The sequence below is a fragment of the Salmo salar genome, chromosome ssa16 (genome assembly GCF_905237065.1).
Source record: "Salmo salar chromosome ssa16, Ssal_v3.1, whole genome shotgun sequence".
Classification (NCBI taxonomy): domain Eukaryota; kingdom Metazoa; phylum Chordata; class Actinopteri; order Salmoniformes; family Salmonidae; genus Salmo; species Salmo salar.
In genome coordinates, this window is record NC_059457.1 from 33,213,510 (window position 1) to 33,240,965 (window position 27,456).

General features: G+C 43.2%; 1 protein-coding gene across 2 annotated transcripts in view; it reads left to right on the top strand.

Moving 5' to 3' along the window:
• The window catches only part of LOC106573702 (cadherin-13-like), a 706,604-nt gene that overhangs the window by 271,026 nt on the left and 408,122 nt on the right, over positions 1 to 27,456 (top strand). For both annotated transcript variants that reach the window (XM_014148993.2, XM_014148994.2), the window contains 2 exons: positions 9,133 to 9,138; positions 9,363 to 9,515. In XM_014148993.2, the coding sequence (XP_014004468.1) occupies positions 9,133 to 9,138; positions 9,363 to 9,515 (159 nt within the window). The remainder of the gene's footprint in view (positions 1 to 9,132; positions 9,139 to 9,362; positions 9,516 to 27,456) is intronic.

The following is a 27,456-nucleotide window of genomic DNA, read 5'->3' on the forward strand; positions in this document are numbered from 1 at the left end:
ATTGGATTTCCATTGATTATTTTTGTGTGATTTTGTTGTCAGCACATTCAACTATGTAAAGAAAAAAGTATTTAATAAGATTATTTCATTCATTCAGATCTAGGATGTGTTATTTTAGTGTTCCCTTTATTTTTTGGAGTAGTGTACTATGCATGCCAGTCTCTCTTGGTTAAGAGTTGAGTCACTTCTTCTTTTTATATGAAACATTGTGTTGAAAATCCCAACTTGTTTGCATCGTGAACTTACACACAGCTCACGTGACACACACACTTACCCCACCAGACATGCCACCAGGGATCTTTTCACAGGCCCCAAGAAAGCATACGGTAATATATGAAGCCATTATTGCATGGATCTCCGTTCCATCTCCTATTGCTAAAAAACTGATAAAGTAACACCTCCCTGCACAACATCTCAGCCTTATTTGACCTAGATAGTTTGTGTGTATTGCAGCATTGATATGTAGGCTACATGTGCCTTTTGTATTTTTTTATGTATGTAGTTCTGTCCTTGAGCTGTTGACACAATACCGAACATTAATACACAAGTTTCATGTTTTGTGTGGACCCAAGGAAGAGTAGCTGCTGCTTTTGCTACAGCTAATGGGGATCCTAATAAAATATACTAATACCAATACCAGTATCCTACTCTAACTCAGCAAAATAATAGAGGAGCACTTTGTTCATTCTGAATACACACTCTCTGTATCTTTCGGTCTCTCTCTCCATTTCTCTCTCTTTCTCTTTCTAGGAGTGTAGTTAGCTACCATTTATTAGAACTATTCCAGAGCAGAACAGGAAGTGGTTGTCCAGGCAGTGTGCTCAGTGCGCCGGCTTGGTGCCTGGGGCCTTGTTCATTTACTCTAATTGATTGTGTTAATTGTGTTAGGATGACTGTAGGGGAGGAATCCCATCCTTCCTTCCCTTCTGTTTTTCTACATGTTAATCATCACTATTATGGTGAAAGTGCCAATGTTAGGCTAAACCGTCTCACACAGCCTATAATACAGATCCCCAGATGAATCAAAGTGACGTGAAATCCATTTTGATGAGATGATCTTGAAGAAGGGGAAAAGCAATAAAGAGCAGATTTCCCTGGCTTGCACTCCCAGTAAGACACTGGCCTTGTGGTGGCTTATGGGAGATGTAATATATATGAGTACTCACCTTGCACTTTACAGCATAACAAAGGTGTTATCGCTCTGACCACTGTCATGTCTACTATCATTAAATGTGAAGACTGTTATTTTATCAAATCAATTCTGTATGTGTAATTATTATTACGTGACTAAACTAATCATGTAAACTTAATTAACTAGGAAGTCAGGGCACCACGGAAAATGTTGATTTACAGAGCTATAATTTTTCGAATATAACTTCAGATGTTTTAATATCTGATCGATTAGTCACTCATTAATGTATTATTATTACCTTGTTCCAAACATCGTAACATTCTTGGTTATCTGCACAAACCCTAGCATACATTATGAATCAGCAATATACAAATTGGCTTAATTATTTTTCACTAACTAATCAAATCACAAATACATAAACAGTAAATATTACACATTGGGTTGCTAACAATGATACAAAGAAAAAGTCCCTAGTGGGCAAAGCCGATATGACGGCTTGGTAGACAAAAGAAAAGAGGTGTGCAGTTCAAGAGCGGGAAACTCATTGATTACTACATTCATAGAAATTGCTAATACTTTACATGAACGACCACTTATTCGAAAATAAATTGCAATTTATATTTACGGCCGTTACTTGTTGTTATCTTCTCTGTTGGAATCCGGTCTGTCTGCTGGAGAGAGTCAACAGAGTCTCTCTGGTTGTGTTTCCCCGAAGATCAAAGTATTTTGTGGTTAATAGAATGGATACTTTAGAGTACCATTCAGAAACGTTCTCATAGAATATGTGTTTTGGCGGTTGTCTGTATTCTTGTCCTAGGTTTACGTAATTTCTAGCTGCAGACTAGTAATTATACATCTAAGAGTAGCTCTTATTCTGTAGGGATTGATAGTCTCAGAGTTGAACCATTTCCAGCCGTGTAGCCAATGCTCCACATGGTATAGTCTTGTCCTTTGGTAGAGTTGAAGTTTAAACCACTTCACACACCAGTGTCACCCGGCATGTTTTGGTCTTAGAAATTCAACCATTTGCAACCTTAGCTTACACCAGGGTTTGCTTGGTCTGGTGTGAATTTCATCAGGAGTGGGTTTTATGCGTTTCAGTAGAAAAGGGCGGTCCATGACGCCGACGTAATGTCTATGCTCATGTGGGCATGGCCATTGACAAGTTAATCTTTATATGAAAGTCCATACACTCATTTAGAATGTTAACGTCACATTACATCTTTTCACAAATAGTTTCATGTTTAATCGCATACGTTTCACAATATTTAGATGTAAACCTGACAGCTGGAAAATGTACACTTTAGGAGATACAGTTATGTGTGTTTCCTGTCCTTCATGAGATCACCAAATGAAACACACTCGTCATAATTGTCCACGAACCCTTCCCACATTGTCAAAAGTAGAAATATTGTTTAATTTTGGGGATTTAGGAGTTTGACCAAGTGAAGTCCTTTGTTCTCTCTCTGTGCGGGGGGGCTTCTTTCTGCATGACCAGGGGGAGAGAGTTTCTGCCAGGAATTTATGACCTGAGATAACAAAACCTGGGTTTAGGGCAACGTCATGACACCACTGTTATTGCTATCAACTTCATATCTTCCTATGGATCCCTTTGCGTGCCAATCCCTTTAGCGGGATCGATTTCACAACACCCAGTGAAATTGCAGCGTGCCAAATTCAAAAACAGAAATACTCATAGTAAAAATTCAAAAAGCATACAAGTGTTATACATCGGTTTAAAGATGAACTTCTTGTTAATCCAGCCACAGTGTCAGATTTCAAAAAGGCTTTACGGCGAAAGAAAACCATGTGATTATCTGAGGACAGCGCCCAGCATACCAACACATGAAAATCAGATTTCAACCAGGCAGGTGCTACACAAAAGTCAGAAATAACGATATAATTCATGCCTTACCTTTGAAGATCTTCTTCTGTTGGCACTCCAAAATGTCGCGTAAACATCACAAAAGGTCCTTTTGTTCAATAATTAGCTTTTTTATATCCCCTAAATGTCCATTTATTTGGCGCGTTTGATTTAGAAAAACACCGGTTCCAACTCGCCAAACATGCTTACAAAGTATCTAATAAGTTACCTGTAAAATTTGTCCAAACATTTCAAACAACATTCCAAATCCAAATTTCTGTATCCTAACATGTAAATAATCAATAAAATATAAGACATGAAATAGTGTGCTCAATACCGGACGAAAACAAAGTGAAGCACGTTCCAGGTCGCACGCACCAAAACATTAGAGTGCACCTGGAGTGACACATGAAAATAACAGGGCTACTTCTTCATTTCTGAAAGGAAAAACATCAACCAATTTCTAAAGACTGTTGACATCTAGTGGAAGCCATAGGAACTGCATATTTCTATTAAAAAGGGATTGCCATAGAAAAACAATGGAAAACAGATTGAGCTCAAAACATTTTTTCCCTAGATGGATTGTGCTCGGGGTTTCACCTGCCAAATCAGTTCTGTTATACTCACAGACATTATTCAAACATTTTTAGAAACATCTGAGTGTTTTCTATCCAAATACTTATATTTCTATCCTACTAATAATATGCATATCCTAGCTTCTGGGCCTGAGTAGCAGGCAGTTTACTTTGGGCACGCTTTTCATCCCTACGTGAAAATACTGCCCCCTAGCCCAAAGAGGATATTAAGAGCTATTTTATGAATTTGATCTTTTGTTTCCTAGATAACTCTATTAATGGTCACATTGAAACTTTGAGTTGACAGTAATGCATTCAGAGAAAGATCTCAATCAGAACGGTATGATTATTTGTGATATTGAGAAAAGACTGAGCAAAATAGTGAACGATAGAAGGAACTGGAAGAAAAAGGAAGGAAGCTGGTCAGGATGGTAAGGAATGATAGAAATGTATAAGGGCACAGGGCAAGACCCAGATGCAGACACGAGAGGCAGATGGTTCAAGTCTCTGATATTGATTAGTATCCAAGGGGCAGGCAAGAAAATGGTCGTGGACAGGCAAAAAATCATAACAACGTCAGAGTCCAGGAGGTACAGAGTGGCAGGCAGGCTTGAGGTCAGGGCCAGCAGTATGGTCAGGCAGGCAGAATCAGAGTCAAAACTGGGAGGACTAGCAAAAAACGGAGAAAAGGAAAAAGCAGGAGCACGGAGTAACACGCTGGTTGACTTGAGAAAACAAGACGAACTGGCACAGACAGACAGAAAACACAGGTATAAATACCCAGGGGATAATGGGGAAGATGGGTGACACCTGGAGGGGGTGGAGACAAGCACAGGGACACGTGAAACAGATCAGGGTGTGACAGAAATGTACAAATTAAAGGCTCCAGTTTTATTTAATATACATAGAATTATTCTCTTGTGAATGCTCTGATGGTTACCTTTCAGGGAGAGCAGTAGGACTTTTACTATCAGAGACTACAGTATATGCTGTTGGAGGGCAGTGCAGAACACAGCTTAATTCAGACTGAGTAGATCTGCCTGTGTCTTCATGGAAATAACTTCACTGAATTTACTGAAGCTTACAGTATCTTTAACTTTCTTTGCGCAAAGGAGTTAACACTGTCTTTTGTCACATCTTCATCTTAGCCTGAAAGTTCCTCACCTACACCTTGGCTGATTTTCTTTAACAAAGACTTAACAGCCAATCAGAGGCACAAATTGTCCCATTGTTTCCCCACTGATGTGAGCGGATGGACATTGTGCAACGAGGACGAGGCTCATCACCACCTCAATGCCAGGGGGGACCAGGAGGCCCAGGGACCAGGGGCCCCTCCATATACTTCCTGCTAATTACCAGCAGAGTGGGCAGACAATCAGGCTGTTCTTAGCCTCTGATTGCTATTATCAGCTGCTGCTTTGACTATGTTAGAATATCTGAAGCACCGCAGAAAATCTCTCCACCTGCCTGCCAGTGATGCCCCTATTATGCAACCAGAGATATACTCCTTGTGTGGCTCCTGTTCTGTTCTGAATATATTCCAGAGCTGTGAAGAGCTCCTTGGGAACATCTTGGTGCAATCTGTTTGCTCACTGGAGAGTCTGCATCTCCACTCTTCCCTGACACGGAAAGACACTCTCTGAGACTGGGAGTGTGTGAGTGCTCTCTACGTCTCTGTCTGTGTTTCCTCATTTGCCTTGTTTGCCCCAAGTTGTTGTTGACTTTCAGGCTACTGGAAACTTCACCTTGCCCAAAATTCTAAGTGGCAGAATTTTATCTACAGTCAGTGAAGTGTCTTACAGTGCTGGTGGACTGAGCCATCATGCATTAGCATACTTTAGATCTCACAGTCAGGTGTACAGTCAAGCCTTCGTATGGGTTTGGACTGGCGTGATGCACAACATTGCACTTGAAAAGAATTAGCATTCATCCAACCAGAGCTTATCAGGAGACTACTGCAAAGTGCTCCAGTGGTGTAGAGCTCCCTCCTCCTCTTCTCTTCTCTTCTCTTGTTGTGTTGTGTGGAGATGGAGAGAGGATCCACACACCCCTGTCATCAGCAGGTTACAGCAAGAGCCCTGCACTCTTTCATGTTGGCTGCAATGGTTATGAGAGGTGATAGAAATATGTGAGCTTTGCCCACTAGAGCTCCCACACAGGGATTGTCAAGACTATGGAGAGGGCCAATTGGGTTTTGGTGTGGGTGTGTGTGTGTGTTTTTGTGCACGCGCGTGCATGTGTGTGAAATGAATCGCCACAGCAGCAGCTCAGAGGATCACACTCCCCCTCCACAGACCCTTTAAACTCCTCATGACACTTCCTGTTGCTATTCATCTCAACTTATTGCCCCATTGACACACCTTCCACACTGCCTGCATAGCTACTTCAATAAGATGTTACATGAGCAAACTCTGACTACATATTGGGTCCTTTTTCATGTGACCCAGTTTACCACTCACTCTGCAGGGTTTTTCTGCCTACCTAATAACTGTTTTAAAACATTTCTATCTATTGCAGTCGCTAGCTGTGTGTGTTTAGTGTAGTTACTGTATATGAGAAATAAGGATAAATTTGGTATTCTACAAGAGAATCACTCCCTTAGCAACATCTCACAGGACTCTTCGAAGGCCATTACAGAGCCTATCTTGAGAACGGTAGCGTCCCACACGAGAGAACAGGAGGAGGAGAAGGAGGAGGAGGAGGAGGAAAAGAGGGGTACTACATAATGTATGAAGGCTGAATGAAGAGTAGGTGCTGTAGTTTCTTCTCCCGCATACTCCAGTGGCTTGGGACTGTTGAGAGTCTGACGTTTTGCTACTTCAAACGAGATGCACAGAGGGAGAGCGAGAGAACAGAGGGAGTAGTGGGGGCCTGTGGAACGTGCAATGTACCCAGCCTTGGAGAGGAAAGAGAGTGGGGGGGTGAAATGAGAGAGAGAGAGAGAGAGAGAGAGAGAGAGAGAGAGAGAGAGAGAGAGAGAGAGTTGAAGAGAAAGGAGAAGGAGCCTAGCTCAGAATGCTGGCCTCATACCAGATGCACTTTCAAGTGAGAGTAGAAAGGCTGCGTTTTAGCCCTAGTCCCCAGGAACGCTTGAAGCACTCTCTCATTAGACATGACCTTCTAGCTCCCGGAGAGGTGAAGGCAGAGGGGAGGGGCCATTTACCCCCACTGTGGAGCATGGCTCCTTCTGCGTCCGTAGTGGAGATGGAGGCACACACTTATCCAAAAAAACTTAGACACTTAGGACTAAAGTTCATGACGAAAATGGCCAACATCAATGATTCACAGCCCTACGAGATATACGGCTTAGGTTAGCCACTGGACTGGGCCGCAACGTGGTGGAGTGCTGAAAGAAAGTGTTGGTAGGGATCAGAGATTGTTTGATAAAATGGACATGCCCCTGAAAAAGGTAGCTTGCTTAAATGTCCTAAGTAATGGTAACCTTCGGCTTTGAGAACCAACACACGTTTAAAGACTTCCTTTATCCATCGCCCCCCGGGCTAACTCCAGGAGGCAGTCTGATTGAAAATGGATCTATTGTTTGTATATCTGAAACCTGTAGAAGTCAGCAGATCCATTGCTCCCCTGTCTTCTCCACTGGGAAGTGCTGAAACAAGCTGTAGATTTGTTGCAGGGATTACACTGGCCCAGTTGGATTTCCTCTTAGACCTATAAGGCTCTGGACTTCAATGGCTCTAAATAGCAAACCCCACCAGCGGATTAGCACAGTGTCTATACGGGAACAACAGATGACCTTGAAATGCTGCCTTCCTTGTACACAAATAGACACAGGATTACACTTGTGCCTATACATACATGTGCTGTATGTGTTTTCTTTGTGTGTCATGTGACTTGAGTAGCAACTAAATTAGACTCTCATCATGGACATCATGCACTCTCAAAATTATTTTAAAATGATAACTCTGTCCTCAAAACACATGTTCTATTGTACAGCATCTATGGGATAAAGGAAATCAAGGATATTTTGGGAAAAATGTCAATCGGCAGAACATTAATCTGTGTTTGAAATTAACTAACCACCCATTGTTTTCCTTGTGGTTTGAAGGACACAGTATAAATGTATTTTAAATGAATATACGTACATGTACTGTAACTGCCCTTGAAATATAAGAAATACATGTAAAAAATGTTTTGCTATAATGTTTAATTTGGCTTTACTGCTATTAGCCCATACAAACAAATGTGAATAACAGATTCACTACATGGAACAACAGATAGTCAAGTTAATAATTTTTTTTACATATATTTAACCCCTTATTTTTGGAAATACTGTCATAATTTTTTTAAACTAGTACCAGGGGACCTTCAGACAATGTCTTTGGAGGCCTGTGGGTATCCTAGAGCAACACAACTGACATGTAGGTGTTCATGAGAGTCTCACCTTTCCACAGAGGTCATATTAGTGTGTAGCCCAAACTGTTCGGACGCTGTAGACAGAAATTGTCAGATCGGCTGCACCAACTTCAGACAAGTTCCAAAATGCTTGTGGGGGTTTGTTGAGAAAAACGGAGAACACCATTGTAAGAGTATCATTTTCCATAGAGGGGTCATAGTTTGTAGGCCAAACCATTCGGACGCTACAGACGATGTTGTGAAAAGACCGATTTCCGGAATGTCTTATGGTCTGACAAACATCGCTCTAGCTCTGTCATCTTTTACCGCAGATGTGGTGGATTGAGATGCATCCATTGCAAAAAAACGATATCTCTAGTTTAAACTGACGGATTTTGATGGGAACGTTTGTATTATGCTAATTAGATGTCAGCGGGGTCGCTGAAATCAACTCGAGGAGGTTTTAATAGGGCATTGGGCCACCACGATTCAGAACAGCTTCAATGCAACTTGGCATAGATTCTACAAGTGTCTGGAACTCTATTGGAGGGATGTGACACCATTCTTCCACAATACATTTGGTGTTTTGTTGATGGTGGTGGAAAACACTGTCTCAGGCGCCTCTCCAGGATCTCCCATAAGTGTTCAAGTGGCATGTGGCTGACATCGTTTTCATGCTCATTAAACCATTCAGTGACCACTGTGGATGGGGGCATTGTTATCCTATGGGGGCATTGCCATGGTATACAAAATAATGGCCTGCCCAGGATTTTTATACATAACCCTAAGCATGATGAGATTTTAAATGCATAATTAACTCGAGAACCACACCTGTGTGGAAGCACCTGCTTTCAATAAACGTTGTATCCCTCATTTACTCAAGTGGTTCCATTATTTTGTCAGTTACCTGTATATCTTCCTGTAGTATAGACATTGTGGCCTGGTCCCAGATATGTTTGTGCCATCTTGCCATCTCCTTTGGTGATTGGCATCACAACAACGATAGGAGTTGGTTATACAGCACACACAGATCTGGGACCAGTCTGTAAGCACTGGTTTTACATGTCAAACCAGTCTGTGTTTGACATGTGCAGCCTTGTATGAGCATGTGAGTGTGCAGTACAGTGTGAATCTAACATGCTCTGATCTCTTTTGTCTCTAACCTGCCTTCTCCTGCTGGGACCTGTGGATGTTGATGCCTTTGCTAGCTTATTGTGAGTACACATCTGATTAGACATCTGGCCAAACCATATTCTCATCTCAATATTTCATGTTTTGACGTCAATGGGACGTTTGCTTGGAAGATTTTGCCTTATTTGAATACATATGTAATGAATACACAATCCATATTTTTTGTTGGAGAAATACAGTCAGTTATCGTTTAGCATTGACAGTTTGCTAATGACTACTTGTTTTACTTTATTGTGTGTTGCTCCAGGTGATGTCGTCAGGCATGGAGGATAACCACATCTTCCATATGACTGGGTCGGGTGCAGATCAGGACCCAAAGGGGGTGTTCACCATCAACAGGCTGACTGGAGAGGTGTCCGTTAGCCAAGAGCTGGACAGAGAGGCCATCAATTCCTACATGGTGAGTACCCTGCCGCGGGTATGCGCACAGCAGAAAGAAACACCGACATTTTGATTCCATCAGCTGATGCTTATCCGTTTATGTACAACAAAAATGGCTGAAACATAAAATGAGAGAAAATTCACAGCAGAGGTGTTTAGGTGTCAGTTGCAGACTTTGATGCCAGATCTAGACTGTGCATATTTCTAGCAGAATCTGTCTGAGTGAAAATTGTATCATATTCTCTCATTGGTGACTTGACACTATCCGTCAGAAGTTGGAGCTTTGTGACAAAAGAGTCACAAAGAGACTGAGAATCTAGTTTAGCCTAGTGCCTCTGGGGTTAGCATTGCCTTGAGAAAGAGAGAGGAGCGGAGGGAGCCAGCAGGCCCAGGTGGGTTCAAATAAGACACAGCCAAGCACAACACTTGACATTTACATCTCCCTCCTCTGCTCTCCCCAGCTACACACTCAGACATGCACGCACACAGAAAAGATCGCCCACACAGACACACACATAAGCACGCATGCACACACACAAACACACACACTGATTTGCCAATCTCAGTCCCCACTGGCAATCATGCACGCATTAAAGGCTGCCATTTCACTTCAGTTAAATTTAGATTTCGATAAAGGAGTGTGACTGCGTCCACCTTCATGAGTTTGTGTAAGGGGCTGTTTGCCTGTCTAGTTGTCTGTGTTTGATGGTCATGTAACAGTGGTTTAAAGAATTGTGTTTGGGTTTTGAGTTTTACATTGAAAGGTGCTGTTCATGGTTGTTACTAGTTGCTTATGTACATGACCTGTTGCCGTTGTAGACTTGGTGCTGGGATGGCTGTTGTACTGTTAGTCACAGTAGATCCAGAAAAGACATAGCTACAAGGATGGCATATAGTTACACTCTCTCTCCCCCTTGGTCTGCTATACCAATTTACTGCACAAATATATTCAGAATTTGGAAATGAGTCATGGATTGATTCCCAGGACTTTTCTCAAACATTCACACACACAGGCAGGAGCATACACACACACAGACATATACACACACACCCACACAAAGTGGCTTCAGCGATGAAGCACTCTTTACCTAATTCTGTGGTATCTGAGGAAAATTGCTGCATTTCCAGCTAATCCCGGAAACAGCATCACATCAGGGATAATTACATGGCTGCTAATTCAGGCTGACACACACACAGGCCAGAGAGGTCTCTGTGTGAGGTTAGACTCACTGGACTTTGTGCTCATACATGTTCCAGAAGGCATTTCTGCCCAAAAACGCAGTTAGATAAAACAAAATGTATGTTTACTGTCACGCCCTGACCTTAGAGAGCCGTTTTATTTCTCTATTTCATTAGGTCAGTGTGTGATGTGGGGTGGGCATTCTATGTTGTCTATTTCTTTGTTTTTGGCCGAGTATGGTTCCTAATCAGAGGCAGCTGTCTATTATTGTCTCTGATTGGGAATCATACTTAGGCAGCCTTTTCCCACCTGTGTTTTGTGGTTAGTTGTTTTCTGTTTCGTATCTGTACCTGACAGAACTGTGCGCTTTCGTTTAATTTTTGTTATTTTTGTTTGACTGTTTTTTGGTGAAAATAAAACATCATGAACACTTTCCACGCTGTTCTTTGGTCTCATTCCGATGACAGCCGTTAAAGAACTAACCACCACCAAAGGACCAAGCAGCGTGGTCAGGACGAATGGACCTGGGAGGAAATCCTAGATGGGAAAGGACCCTGGACAAGGCCCGGGAGAATCGCCGTCCGAAGCAGGAGATGGAGGCAGCGAAAGCGGAACGGCGACATTACGAGGAGTTAGCTCAACAAAGCAAGCACGAGAGGCAGCCCCCCAATTTTTTTTTTTTGGGGGGGGGGGGCACACGGGGAGTTTGGTGGAGTCAGGGTTGGGGCCTGAGCCAACTCCTCGTGCTTATCGTGGAGAGCTGAGGGGTGAACCAGAGCCAGTCAGGGAATCGAATGAGGAGCTCGATGCAAGATTCCGGAGAGAGGTACTGGCGTTGAGAGTGCTGCGGAGCGGCCGTGCTTACCGAGGGGAGCGTGTGACCAGTCAGGCACCGTGTTCTGCGGTGATGAGCACCGTATCTCCGGTGCGCATTCACAGCCCGGTGCGCTCGTTGCCTGCCCCCCGCATTTGCCGGGCTAAAGTGAGCATTCAGCCAGGACGGATTGTGCCGGCTCAGCGCTCCTGGTCTCCGGTGCGTCTCCTCGGTTCAGGATATCCTTCGCCAGCTCTACGCACTGTGTCGCCAGTGCGCCTTCACAGCCCAGTTCGTCCTGTGCCAGCGCCCCGCACTTGCCGGGCTAAAGTGGGCATCCAGCCAGGACGGGTTGTGCCAGCCCTACGCTCCAGATCTCCAGTGTGCCTCCACGGCCCAGTATATCCTGTGCTAGCTCCGCGCACTCGGTCTCCAGTGCGTCTCCCCAGTCCGATGAGACCTGTTCTGGCTACACGTACGAAGCCTCCAGTGATGATCCATGGCCCGGAGCCTCCAGTGATGATCCATGGCCCAGAGCTTCCAGTGATGATCCATGGCCCGGAGTCTCCAGTGATGATCCATGGCCCGAAGCCTGTAGTGATGATCCATGGCCCGGAGCCTCCAGTGATGATCCATGGCACAAATCCTCCAGTGATGATCCATGGCGCGGAGCCTGTAGTGATGATCCATGGCGCGGAGCCTGCAGTGACGGTCCCCGGTCCGGAGGCCCCAGCGACGGTTCCCAGTCCGGAGCCTCCAGCGACCTTACCCAGTCAGGAGCCTCCAGAGATGGTCCCCAGTCAGGGGCCTCCAGAGACGGTCCCCAGTCAGGGGCCTCCAGAGACGGTCCCCAGTCAGGGGCCTCCAGAGACGGTCCCCAGTCAGGAGCCTCCAGAGACGGTCCCCAGTCAGGGGCCACCAGAGACGGTCCCCAGTCAGGGGCCTCCAGAGACGGTCCCCAGTCAGTGGCCTCCAGAGACGGTCCCCAGTCAGGAGCCTCCAGAGATGGTCCCCAGTCAGGGGCCTCCAAAGACGGTCCCCAGTCAGGGGCCTCCAGAGACGGTCCCCAGTCAGGGGCCTCCAGAGACGGTCCCCAGTCAGGAGCCTCCAGAGACGGTCCCCAGTCAGGGGCCACCAGAGACGGTCCCCAGTCAGGGGCCTCCAGAGACGGTCCCCAGTCAGTGGCCTCCAGAGACGGTCCCCAGTCAGGGGCCTCCAGAGACGGTCACCAGTCAGGAGCCTACAGAGACGGTCCCCAGTCAGGGGCCTCCAGAGACGTTTGAGTGTTTTTTGGTGAAAATAAAACATCATGAACACTTACCACGCTGCGCTTTGGTCTCATTCCGACGACAGCCGTTACATTTATATTCAAATGCCTCTCCTGTGAAGTAGTGATGTGAGACATACGCCTAGTTTCCTGACGAGTCACATATTGTCAAATGTAGATTAAGTGATACAGTTATATTAACATAATTAAAAAATATATAATTAAGATTGTAAACGGGAAATCAGTAAGAACAACAATCAAGAGTTAACATAACCATACAATGGACAATAACAATGTCATAGAGGACATGTCCAGGTTGTTTGGTCTGTCAGACAATGTCCCTCTTTTTATGGCAGGCAGCAATGTAGTGCGCTGCCAACCCACAGCTCTAACCCTAAACCTATCCCCTATGCCAAAAATAGTATTTTACAAGTGAGGACCGGCACTTCTCAGAATTGCTGTTGGTTTACTATTCTTGTGGTGATGTTTGGTACTCACTAGTATAGTAAATCCTGTGTACACACACACACACACACACACACACACACACACACACACACACACACACACACACACACACACACACACACACTTGGTACTCACAAGTATAGTAGAACGTGTAGTGTACAGTACACACACACACACACAGGCCAGAGGTCTCTGTGTGATATTGGACTCACTGGACTATGTCCTCATTCCAATCATTCCTCCTCTATACAGGCTGTAATCACAGCATCCCCCATCACTCTCTCTGTCTCTATCTGTCTCTATCAATTAAATTAAAAGGGCTTAATTGGCATGGGAAACATATGTTTACGTTGCCAAATCAAGTGAAATAGATAATAAACAAAAGTGAAATTAACAATCAGAAATTAACAGAAAAGATTACACTCACAAAAGTTTCAAAAGAATAGAGACATGTCAAATGTTATATTATGGCTATGTACAGTGTTGTAACAATGTGAAAATAGTTGAAGTACAAAAGCAAAAATAAACATAAATATGGGTTGTATTTAGAATGTGTTTGTTCTTCACTGGTTGCCTTTTTCTTGTCGCAACAGTTCACAAATCTTTCTGCTGTGATTGCACACTGTGGTATTTCACCTAATAGATATGGGAGTTTATCAAAAATGTATTTGTTTTCTAATTCTTTGTGGGTCTATGTAATCTGACAGAAGTGCAGCTCAGTTTCCAAATAGCATTCCAGTTTGCTCAGTTTTTTGGTTAATTCTTTCTAATGTGTCAAGAAATTATATACAGGGGTTCTTCCTTTAAAAGTTACGAACTTATGCCGCGACCGTTAGTGGTAGATGGTGGCACCACACTATCACAAGGGGGAGTTAGAACACTGATCTATCTGTAGTCTAAACTGTGGCACAAATTAGCTATCTTTTCATAAATTAATGGAGGCGTTTTCAGTCTGAGAGTCTCTCTTCTCTGGCACTAGAGTTCTGCATCGATGGTCCTGGAGTTAAGAGAGAACTTTGGTAAATACAATGGGGCAATTACACTTGACATGTGGACTGACAATTCTCTGAAAAATAGGCACGGTGGGCTTTTGGTTTCTCTCCCTCTAAAAACTGAAATAAATAATTCTAAATAACAAACTGGCTTTATTTACAAATTAGTAAGAATGTCTCACCCCATGTTCAAGAATGGCCTTTTTCCCTTCATTATTTGAAAACAAAATAATCCCAGAAATATCGTTATTTTTTAAACAAGCCATAGAAAGTTAGTTGCAATTTCAGTTTAATCCACCAGAAAAGACAGAACAAATAATACAACAAATAGTGTGATTAAACTCAAATATACAAAAATGTTTTTTAAATGGGAAAAAGAGAGGAACTTGTCTGTCAGTTCTGCATTAATGCTTCTTTTCTGGATTTTGATCATTAGCGGGTATCGTCCTAATTCTGCTCTGCAAGTATTATTTGGTGTTTTATGTTGTACACAGAGGATGTTTCTCTCTCTCTCTGTCAATGCAATGAACCACTAATTAAGCAGGGTATTCATAGAGTTCTGGAGACACTGGGCTGGACTAACTCCAAAGTCTGTCCTAAGAAACACTTCTTTTTTTTCCTTCTTTTTTTTATAATAGAATGGAATATTTTGAGTTTGTTACTGGTCTGCAATGTTCCCTCTAATCGTTTTCCAGCACTGAGCAAATTTCAGGTCTGCTGAGCACAAACGTGAACGTTTTGAAAATTCTGTGCAACTTCCAGTACACATTTAATGTGAACACTGAGGCTGTACCACATTAAGTTACAGTATTAACAGTGGCCAAGTAGGCTACTGTGGCTATTTGATCATAATGTAGGCCTACCAGAGTGGGCTACCATCAAAAACAATGGAGAAAATGCCTACCCACAGGACGAACTGGTTTGTGCTGGTGAACAGGGGTAGAACCGTGCGTAGAGCTGGCGCAGGATAACCTGGGCCGAAGAGATGCACTGGAGACCAGGAACGCTGAGCCAGCACACTTCTTCCTGGCTGACTGCCAACTCTAGCACGGCAACTGTGAGGAGCTTGCACCGAGCGCACCGGGCTGTGAGTGCGCACTGGCGACACAGTGCGCATCACCGCATAACACGGTGCTTGCTCGGTCACTCGCTCCCCACGGTAAGCATGGGGAGTTGGCTCAGGTCTCAACCCTGACTTCGCCAATCTCTCCGTGTGTCCCCCCCAAAAAATGTTGGGCCGCTGCCTCTCGGGCTACCGTTGTTGCCGTGCTTGTTCCTCATAGTATCGCCATTCTGCTTTCGCTGCCTCTATCTCCTCTTGCGGACGGCGATACTCCCCGGGCCTTGTCCAGGGTCCTGCCCCATCCAGGATTTCCTCCCAGGTCCAGTCCTCCTGACCACGCTGCTTGGTCCTTTGGTGGTGGGTAGTTCTGTTACGGCTGTCGTAGAGAGGGGACCAAAGCGCAGCTTGGTAAGTGTTCATTATAATTATTCAACAATGAAAAGACTAGAACAAAGAAACAAACCGAAAAGCCAAACAGTTCCGTCAGGTAACGAGATACAAAACAGAAATTCACTACCCACAAAACACAGGTGGGAAAAGGCTGCCTAAGTATGATTCCTAATCAGAGACAACGATAGACAGCTGCCTCTGATTAGGAACCATACTCGGCCCAACACAAAGAAATACAAAACATAGAATGCCCACCACACACCCTGACCTAACAAAATAGAGAATTAAACCGTCTCTCTCAGGTCAGGGCGTGACACTAATATTGCATTGATTCAATCACAATTGTGATGGTGTTAACAAGGAAAACTCCAGAACAGTGGTCACCAACCTTTTTGAGTCAAGATCACTTTTTGAGTAAAAATGCAAGCCGAAATCTACTTAAAAAACCTAAGCTTATGCAACATTAATCAATTAAAAACAACACTGTAGCAATGAGTTTTCTGCGCAAAGATATAGCCAATACATTATCACTGCATATTGGCTTTACTTGAATTGCCCATTGTTGTTTGGGCCATTTAGAAAATATATATGTCAAAATGTGATGAAGGCTACATGATCACACCGGTAATAGATCCATGTTGTATTACTTGTGAAGCACAGCTGAGTGAGCATACATTTAAATAATGTGCTTTTTATTTTTATTTAACTGGGCTGATGGTGCTTGCATCTGATGGTCAGTCTTAGCGAAGGGAGAGCGCAGCAGACTGAGGGTCCACCTATCAATATCCCTCTGCTCTCCCTTTACTCCACCAACACTGACCAAAAAGGGACACTGTCTTCCAGCTGATGGCGAAACTCGAGTCACACCGCATTATTTCTGCCTCATGCACAAATTCATGTTCTTACTCCTATGACCAGAGAAAGTAAAATATTCCTAATAATAACAACAACGCAAGGCTATAGATACACTTTCCCACTCATTCATTACTGCTGCAGTGCTTGTTGTAGCGCTGAGTGGAAATAGGAAAAAAGCACAATTTATGGTTAATAAAAGTGTTGAATACAAAGTGTTGACAGTGCTGAGTATCAACTTAAACGTAAACTCACTCATAAAAACAGCAGCTATTTTCTGTATTTGTTTACAGTGTCTCTCTAGTCATGGTTTTAAACTTTTTGAAATCTCACAGTATCAGTTTTGCTGTAGCTTTTAAGCCAGCTACGTTACCTCGTATATGGTAATCTGAGACATCCAATTGGCCTGCGGCAGGCCTATAATGCACTTGATTTGCTTTCAGGGCCCACCGGGAAAGCAGAGTTTGTACCTTTAGACATATGAAATCAATCAAAATGGCAAGAGTTCGCCAACTCGGCGCTCAGTGCAGCTGAATCGGGTGCGAATAAATAAAAAATAGATGTCTGTGGGGTTTGGGGAAATTGGCTAATTGTTTTGTGTTTTGTGTTTAGAGTACCTGAGATGTAGTTTCAGCAAACATGTTAACAATTGAGAAAAACTGTAAATGTGATTCAGACTTCTGTTTGTTGTGTCAGCAATGTTGGAGCTTTATTCTCTTTTCTCACACGCATTGTGCCTATTGAGGTTTGACAGCCCGCATATTGATCGGCACTCTTCTATCTGTCTGTCTGTCTGTCCATAAGGAAAAGAAAGACATAATCTAGACAATGTGTCTTCCAGTAGTCAATAATAACCTCTTGAACTAAACACTGTGATTGACATGTTTCATCAAAAAGCAATATTTATTTTGGCAACTTTTTGGAATACAAGGCTTTATTGTCGTTTTTTACAGAAATGTTTGGCAATAGACTTGGAATGCCTTGGAGATCGACCAGTCGATCGCGATTGACCGATTGGTGACCATTGCTCAAGAAAGTTCAGTGAAGTTCAATCTCGTGCTTCTCTCTGTGGGCTGATATTTATTTTGTGCGGGAGTCCCGGGGGAGCTGCGCGACTGCTACTGCGCCCGCATGCAGCTTAGAGGGAACATTGCTGGTGTGTGCAGCCTATAGACTAAATGGCTGTGCCATGCACATTAAATCAATATTGTGTTCATTAACCAGACAAGACACACTTAGGCTACCCTGACCACAGTCAACACACATATAGGCTATTTAATATTAGGCTAAGAATATAATGAAATATAACAAAATGAAATACAACAAGTATTTTTCCCACACAACTTGCGTCACAGCAACGTGTGGAACCGTTGTCATATAAAAAAAGTATTTTGAAACAGAGCCCAAGGCAAACCCATATGATCACTTGGCTACGCATGCCTCTCTCTAATATCAATATGCCTCGTCCATTACTGTCCTGGTTAGTGATTACTGTCTTATTTCACTGTAGAGCCTCTAGCCCTGCTCAATATGCCTTAACCAACCATGTTGTTCCACCTCCTACATATGCGATGACATCACCTGGTTTAAACATCTCTAGAGACTATATCTCTCTCATCATTATTCAATGCCTAGGTTTACCTCCAATGTACTCACATCCTACCTTACCTTTGTCTGTACACTATGCCTTGAATCTATGCTATCGTGCCCAGAAACCTGCTCCTTTTACTCTCTGTTCCAAACGTGCTAGACGGCCAGTTCGTATAGCCTTTAGCCGTACCCTTATCCTACTTCTCCTCTGTTCCTCTGGTGATGTAGAGGTTAATCCAGGTCCTGCAGTGCCTAGCTCCACTCCCACTCCCCAGGTGCTCTCATTTGTTGATATCTGTAACCGTAAAAGCCTTGGTTTCATGTATGTTAACATTAGAAGCCTACTCCCTAAGTTTGTTTTACTCACTGCTTTAGCACACTCTGCCAACCCGGATGTCTTAGCCGTGTCTGAATCCTGGCTTAGGAAAACCACCAAAAACCCTGAAATCTCCATCCCTAACTATAACATTTTCCGCCAAGATAGAACTGCCAAAGGGGGCGGTGTTGCAATCTACTGCAAAGATAGCCTGCAGAGTTCTGTATTACTATCCAAGTCTGTACCCAAACAATTCGAGCTTCTACTTCTACACCTTTCCAGAAACAAGTCTCTCACTGTTGCCGCTTGCTATAGACCACCTTCTGCCCCCAGCTGTGCCCTCGACACCATATGTGAATTGATTGCCCCCCATCTATCTTCTGAGCTCGTGCTTCTAGGTGACCTAAACTGGACATGCTTAACCTCTATGGGCTAGGTGGGACGCTAGCGTGCCACCCGTGGTGCACTCCATCAACAGCAGGTGCATTTCAAGAGCGGCAAATTTGAATCCAAATAAATGTCAGAATTCAAATTTTTCAAACATACAACTATTTTACACCCTTTGAAAGATAAACATCTCCTTAATCTAACCACGTTTTACGATTTCAAAAAGGTTTTACGGCGAAAGCATAAATTTAGAGTATGTTAGGACAGTACATTTACAAGAGTTGTGTGTAATGTTTTGTCAAGTCAAAGACAGGGTCACCAAAACCATAAAACCAGCTAAAATGATGCACTAACCTTTTACAATCTCCATCAGATGACACTCCTAGGACATTATGTTAGACAATGCATGCATTTTTTGTTCTATCAAGTTCATATTTATATCCAAAAACAGCGTTTTACTCTGGCATTGATGTTGAGGAAATCGTTTCCCTCCAATAACCGGCAGTCAAGTCAGCGTCACAAATTAAATAATTAAAATTAGAAAACATTGGTAAAATATTATATTGTCATTTAAAGAATTATAGATTTACATCTCTTGAACGCAATCAACTTGCCAGATTTAAAAAGTAACTTTACTGGGAAATCACACTTTGCAATAATCTGAGCACTGCGCCCAGAAAAATACGCGTTGCGATACAGACTAGACGTCATGTTGGGGAGATCTAAAATCGAAAATACTATGTAAATAATCCATTACCTTTGATTCTCTTCATCAGATGTCACTTCCAGGTATCACAGGTCCATAACGAATGTAGTTTTGTTCAAAAAAGCTCATCATTTATGTCCAAAAATCTCCGTCTTGTTAGCACATGATCTAAGCCAGCCGGACTTCTCGTCATGAACGAGGGGAAAAAATATATTTACGTTCGTTCAAACATGTCAAACGTTGTATAGCATAAATCATTAGGGGCTTTTTTAACCAGAACATGAATAATATTCAAGGTGGACGAATGCATACTCTTTTATAACGTATTGGAACGAGGGTACCCAACATGAACTCGCGCGCCAGGTGTCTAATGGGACATCATCGTTCCATGGCTCTTGTTCGGTCAGATCTCCCTCCAGAAGACTCAAAACACTTTGTAAAGGCTGGTGACATCTAGTGGAAGCAATAGGAAGTGCCAAAATATTCCTCAGCCCCTGTGTTTTTCAATGGGATAGGTTTAAAGGCAATACAACACATCAGGTATCCACTTCCTGTCAGAAAATGTCTCAGGGTTTTGCCTGCCAAATGAGTTCTGTTATACTCACAGACACCATTCAAACAGTTTTAGAAAATTTAGGGTGTTTTCTATCCATATATAATAAGTATATGCATATTCTAGTTACTGGGTAGGATTAGTAACCAGATTAAATCGGGTACATTTTTTTTATCCAGACGTGCAAATGCTGCCCCCTAGCCCTAACAGGTTAACACCCCGGCCATCCTACAATCTAAGCTTGATGCCCTCAATCTCACACAAATTATCAATGAACCCACCAGGTACAACCCAAATCCGTGAACACGGGCACCCTCATAGATATCATCCTAACTAACTCGCCCTCCAAATACACCTCTGCTGTTTTCAATCAAGATCTCAGCGATCACTGCCTCATTGCCTGCATCCATAATGGCTCTGCGACCAAACGACCACCCCTCATCACTGTCAAACGCTCCCTAAAACACTTCTGCAAGCAGGCCTTTCTAATCGACCTCATCCCGTCAATAGATGATGCCTGGTTATTCTTTAAAAGTGCCTTCCTCTCCATCTTAAATAAGCATGCCCCATAAAACATTTTTAAAACTAGGAATAGATATAGTCCTTAGTTCACTCCAGACCTGTCTGCCCTTGACCAGAACAAAAACATCCTGTGGCGTTCTGCATTAGCATCGAATAGCCCCCGTGATATGCAACTTTTCAGGGACGTTAGGAACAAATATACACAGGCAATTAGGAAAGCTAAGGCTAGCTTTTTCAAATTTGCATCCTGTAGTACAAACTCAAAAACGTTCTGGGACACTGTAAACTCCATGGAGAATAAGAGTACCTCCTCCCAGCTGTCCACTGCTCTGAGGCTAGGAAACACTGTTACCACCGATAAATCCACTATAATTGAGAATTTCAATAAGCATTTCTCTACGGCTGGCCATGCTTTCCACCTGGCTACCCCTACCCCGGTCAACTGCCCGGCACCCTCCACAGCAACCCGCCAAAGCCCCCAACATTTCTCCTTCAACCAAATCCAGATAGCTGATGTTCTGAAAGAGCTGCAAAATCTGGACCCCTACAAATCAGCCGGGCTAGACAATCTGGACCCTCTCTTTCTAAAATGATCTACCGAAATTGTTGCAACCCCTATTACTAGCCTGTTTAACCTCTCTTTTGTATCGTCTGAGATTCCCAAAGATTGGAAAGCTGCTGCGGTCATCCCCCTCTTCAAAGGGGGTGACACACTAGACCCAAACTGCTACAGACCTATATCTATCCTACCCTGTCTTTCTAAGGTCTTCGAAAGCCAAGTTAACAAACAGATTACCGACCATATCGAATTCCACCGTACCTTCTCCGCGATGCAATCTGGTTTCAGAGCTGGTCATGGGTGCAGCTCAGCCACACTCAAGGTCCTGAACGACATCATTACTGCCATCGATAAGAGACATTACTGTGCAGCCGTATTCATCGACCTGGCCAAGGCTTTCGACTCTGTCAATCACCACAGTCTTATTGGCAGACTCGACAGCCTTGGTTTCTCAAATGATTGCCTCGCCTTGTTTACCAACTACTTCTCTGATAGAGTTCAGTGTGTCAAATCGGAGGGCCTGTTGTCCGGACCTCTGGCAGTTTCTATGGGGTGCCACAGGGTTCAATTCTCGGGCCGACTCTCTTCTCTGTATACATCAATGATGTCGCACTTGCTACTGGTGATTCTCTGATCCACCTCTACGCAGACGACACCATTCTGTATACTTCTGGCCCCTCTTTGGACACTGTGTTAACTAACCTCCAGACGAGCTTCAATTGCCCTACAACACTCCTTCCGTGGCCTTCAACTACTCTTAAATGCAAGTAAAACTAAATGCATGCTATTCAATCGATCACTGCCCGCACCTGCCCGCCCGTCCAGCATCACTACTCTGGACGGCTCTGACTTAGAATACGTGGACAACTACAAATACCTAGGTGTCTGGTTAGACTGTAAACTCTCCTTCCAGACTCACATTAAGCATCTCCAATCCAAAATTACATCTATAATCGGCTTCCTATATCGCAACAAAGCATCCTTCACTCATGCTGCCAAACGTACCCTCGTAAAACTGACCATACTACCGATCCTCGACTTCGGCGATGTCATCTATAAAATAGCCTCCAACACTCTACTCAACAAATTACATGCAGTCTATCACAGTGCCATCCGTTTTGTCACCAAAGCCCCATACACTACCCACCACTGCGACTTGTACGCTCTCGTTGGTTGGCCCTCGCTTCATATTCGTTGCCAAACCCACTGGCTACAGGTTATCTACAAGTCTCTGCTAGGTAAAGCCCCACCTTATCTCAGCTCACTGGTCACCATAGCAGCACCCACTCGTCACCATAGCAGGTATATCTCACTGGTCACCCCCAAAGCCAATTCCTCCTTTGGTCCTCTTTCCTTCCAGTTCTCTGCTGCCAATGACTCGAACGAACTGCAAAAATCACTGAAGCTCAAAACTCATATCTCCCTCACTAGCTTTAAGCACCAGCTGTCAGAGCAGCTCACAGATCACTGAACCTGTACATAGCCCATCTTTAAACAGCCCATCTATCTACCTCGTCCCCATACTGTATTTATTTATTTACCTTGCTCCTTTGCACCCCAGTATCTCTACTTGCACAATAATCTACTGCACATCTACCATTCCAGTGTTTAATTGCTATATTGTAATTACTTCGCCACCATGGCCTATTTATTGCCTTAACTCCCTTATCTTACCTCATTTGCACTCACTGTATATAGACTTTTTGTTTTCTTTTTTTCTACTGTATTATTGACTATGTTTTGTTTATTCCATGTGTAACTCTGTGTTGTTGTATGCGTTGAATTGCTATGCTTTATCTTGGCCTGGTCGCAGTTGCAAATGAGAACTTGGTCTCAACTAGCCTTCCTGGTTAAATAAAGGTGAAATAAAAAATAAATAATAATAATAATAAATAAAAACCGATGCTTGTTCCACGTTCATCTTTTTCCTACCCTCACTCTGCTTTGTTCGGGAGCAGGCGTAGGGTCTTACATTGAGAGTAAGCCTATCTTCATCTTGATAGAAAATAATAGCAATCTATATTTTCAAAAGTATGTATGTGAGTCTCGTGTTCATATTTCACAACCTCAGCGTGTTTTTGTAGTTGCCTATACGCGACGAAGCAAAACAATAGCCCTTCACTTGATTCAGGTTACATTATTGAATGATACATGTTTCTGATCAGTGATAGATGAGCAACAAAAAATATGAGCTATAACCTAACAACTCCACTTATTTGCCCTGTCAGAAACCAATGAACCAAATAGCCTATACAGACAGTGATTCAGTGAAACAAAATCACATTGATTGATTAGGAGGCTTTTGGTCGGGAGTGGGCCTAAGCGACTGAAGAGAAAATTAATCCACTTGAATAACATTTTTATTTATTTAACTAGGAAAGTCAGTTATGCTCAAATTCTTATTTACAATGATGGCCTAGGAACAGTGGGTTAACTGCTTTGTTCAGAGGCAGACAACATATTTTAACTTGTCAGCTCAGGGATTTGATCTAGCAACCTTTTATTTACTGGCCCAACACGCTAACCACTAGGCTACCTGCCACACCACGCTGGCAAAGTGTTCTGATCAATGCTAATAAATGAGACAACTAGACAAGATGATCATGAGCAGCATTCACCTCAAACATTTTTACAGCTTATTTGTAGTTAACCAATATCTGAACTGAGATGCAGTGAAAAGAAAAATCTGACATTGATGGATTTATCAAGACCCCAAGCTTTTCTCAAAACAGCGCGATACGAAGCTGAAATAGTTGATCACGCACTGGTAGGCTATTACATGAAATGTCTTATACTGTACACTGAACAAAAATACAAAGACAACATGTAACTTGTTGGTCCAATGTTTCATGAGCTGAAATAAAAGATCCAAGATATTCTCCATATGAACAAAAAGCTTGTTTCTCTCAAATGTTGAGTGTAAATTTGCTTACATCCCTGTTAGTGAGCATTTCTCCTTTGCCAAGATAATCCATCCACCTGACAGGTGTGACATATCAAGAAGCTGATTAACCTGTTATGGATAGGGGGCAGTATTTTCACGGCCGGATAAAAAACGTCGCCGATTTAATCTGATTATTACTCCTGCCCAGAAACTAGAATATGCATATAATTATTAGCTTTGGATAGAAAACACTCCAAAGTTTCTAAAACTGTTTGAATGGTGTCTGTGAGTATAACAGAACTCATTTGGCAGGCCAAAACCTGAGAAGATTCTGTACAGGAAGTACCCTCTCTGACCATTTCTTGGCCTTCTTGATCATCTCTATCCAAAACAGGGGATCTCTGCTGTAACGTGACACTTCCTACGGCTCCCATAGGCTCACAGAAGGCGAGAAAAAGCTGAATGATGTCTTTGCAGGCCCTGGCTGAAAAACATTAGCGCCTTTGGTAAGTGGTCGATCAGAGTACAATGAGACTGAGGCGCGTGGACGAGGCGACCCCATGTTTTTATTTTCTCTGTCTTTGAACTAAAACAGGGTTTCCCGGTCGGAATATTATCGCTTTTTTACGAGAAAAATAGCATAAAAATTGATTTTAAACAGCGGTTGACATGCTTCGAAGTACGGTAATGGAATATTTCGATTTTTTTTTTGTCACGAAACGCGTCGGGCGCGAAACCCTTCGTCACCCTTGGATAGTGTCTTGAACGCACAAACAAAACGCTGCTATTTGGATATAACTAAGGATTATTTGGAACCAAACCAACATTTGTTATTGAAGTAGAAGTCCTGGGAGTGCATTCTGACGAAGAACAGGAAAGGTAATCCAATTTTTCTTATAGTAAATCTGAGTTTGGTGAGGGTCAAACTTGGTGGGTGTCAAAATAGCTAGCCTGTGATGGCGAGCTATCTACTCAGAATATTGCAAAATGTGCTTTCACCGAAAAGCTATTTTAAAATCGGACACCTCGATTGCATAAAGGAGTTCTGTATCTATAATTCTTAAAATTATTGTTATGTTTTTTGTGAACATTTATCGTGAGTAATTTAGTAAATTCACCGGAAGTGTTCAGTGGGAATGCTAGTTCTGAACGTCACATGCTAATGTAAAAAGCTGGTTTTTCATATAAATATGAACTTGATTGAACAAAACATGCATGTATTGTATAACATAATGTCCTAGGCGTGTCATCTGATGAAGATCATCAAGGTTAGTGCTGCATTTAGCTGTGGTTTTGTTTTTTGTGACATTATATGCTAGCTTGAAAAATGGGTGTCTGATTATTTCTGGCTGGGTACTCTGCTGACATAATCTAATGCTTTGCTTTCGCTGTAAAGCCTTTTTGAAATCGGACAGTGTGGTTAGATAAAGCAGAGTCTTGTCTTTAAAATGGTGTAAAATAGTCATATGTTTGAAAAATGGAAGTTTTGGGATTTTTGAGGAATTTGTAATTCGCACCACGCCTATCATTGGACATTGGAGCAGGTGTTCCGCTAGCGGAACGTCTAGATGTAAGAGTTAAACAGCATGATCATTACACAGGTGCCCCTTGTGCTACGGACAATAAAAGACCACAGTTTTGTCACACAACACAATATCACAGATGTCTCAAGTTTTAAGGGAGTGTGAAATTAGCATGCTGACAAACCGATGGCCACCAGACCTGTTGCTAGATAATTTAATGTCAATTTCTCTACCATAAGCCGCCTCCAATGTCATTTTAGAGAATTTGGTGGTACGTCCAACCAGCCTCACAACCGCAGACCATGTGTATGGTGTTGTGTGGGCAAGCGGTTTGCTGATGGCAATGTTGTGAACAGAGTGCCCCATGGTGGTGGTGGGGTTATGGTTAGGAGGCATAAGCTACGGACAACAAACACAATTGCATTTTATTGATGGCAATTTGAATGCACAGAGATAACGGGACGAGATCCTGAGGCTCATTGTCATGCCATTCATCCACCGCCATCACCTCATGTTTCAGCATGATGATGTACGGCCCAATGTCGCAAGGATCTGTTCCTTGAAGCTGAAAATGTCCCAGTTCTTCCATGTCTGGTGAGTATGCAGGCCTTGTCACCCATTGAGCATGTTTGGGATGCTCTGGACCGTTTTGTATGACAGCGTCTTCTAGTTCCCGCCAATATCCAACAACTTTGCACACCCATTGAAGAGGACTGGGACACCATTCCACAGGCCACTATCAACAGCCTGATCAACTCTATGCAAAGGAGATGTGTGAGGAAAATAGTGGGCACACCAGATACTGACTGTTTTTCTGATCCATGCCTTTACCTTTTTTTTATGTATCTGTGACCAAAAGATGCATGTCTGTATTCCCAGTCATGTGACATTTATAAATTAGGGTCAAATTTAGTTAATTTCAATTGACTGATTTCCTTAAATAAACTCAGTAAAATCTTTGAAATTGTTGCATGTCACTTTTATATACTACTCAAAAAAATCAAGGGAACACTTAAACAACACATCCTAGATCTGAATGAAAGAAATAATCTTATTAAATACTTTTTTCTTTACATAGTTGAATGTGCTGACAACAAAATCACACAAAAATAATCAATGGAAATCCAATTTATCAACCCATGGAGGTCTGGATTTGGAGTCACACTCAAAATTAAAGTGGAAAACCACACTACAGGCTGATCCAACTTTGATGTAATGTCCTTAAAACAAGTCAAAATGAGGCTCAGTAGTGTGTGTGGCCTCCACGTGCCTCTATGACCTCCCTACAACGCCTGGGCATGCTCCTGATGAGGTGGCGGATGGTCTCCTGAGGGATCTCCTCCCAGACCCGGACTAAAGCATCAGCCAACTCCTGGACAGTCTGTGGTGCAACGTGGCGTTGGTGGATGGAGCGAGACATGATGTTCCAGATGTGCTCAATTGGATTCAGGTCTGGGGAACGGGCGGGCCAGTCCATAGCATCAATGCCTTCCTCTTGCAGGAACTGCTGACACACTCCAGCCACATGAGGTCAAGCATTGTCTTGCATTAGGAGGAACCCAGGGCCAACCGCACCAGCATATGGTCTCACAAGGGGTCTGAGGATCTCATCTCGGTACCTAATGGCAGTCAGGCTACCTCTGGCGAGCACATGGAGGAATGCCACCCCACACCATGACTGACCCACCGCCAAACCGGTCATGCTGGAGGATGTTGCAGGCAGCAGAACGTTCTCCACGGCGTCTCCAGACTCTGTCACGTCTGTCACATGTGCTCAGTGTGAACCTGCTTTCATCTGTGAAAAGGACAGGGCGCCAGTGATGAATTTGCCAATCTTGGTGTTCTCTGGCAAATGCCAAACTTCCTGCACGGTGTTGGGCTGTAAGCACAACCC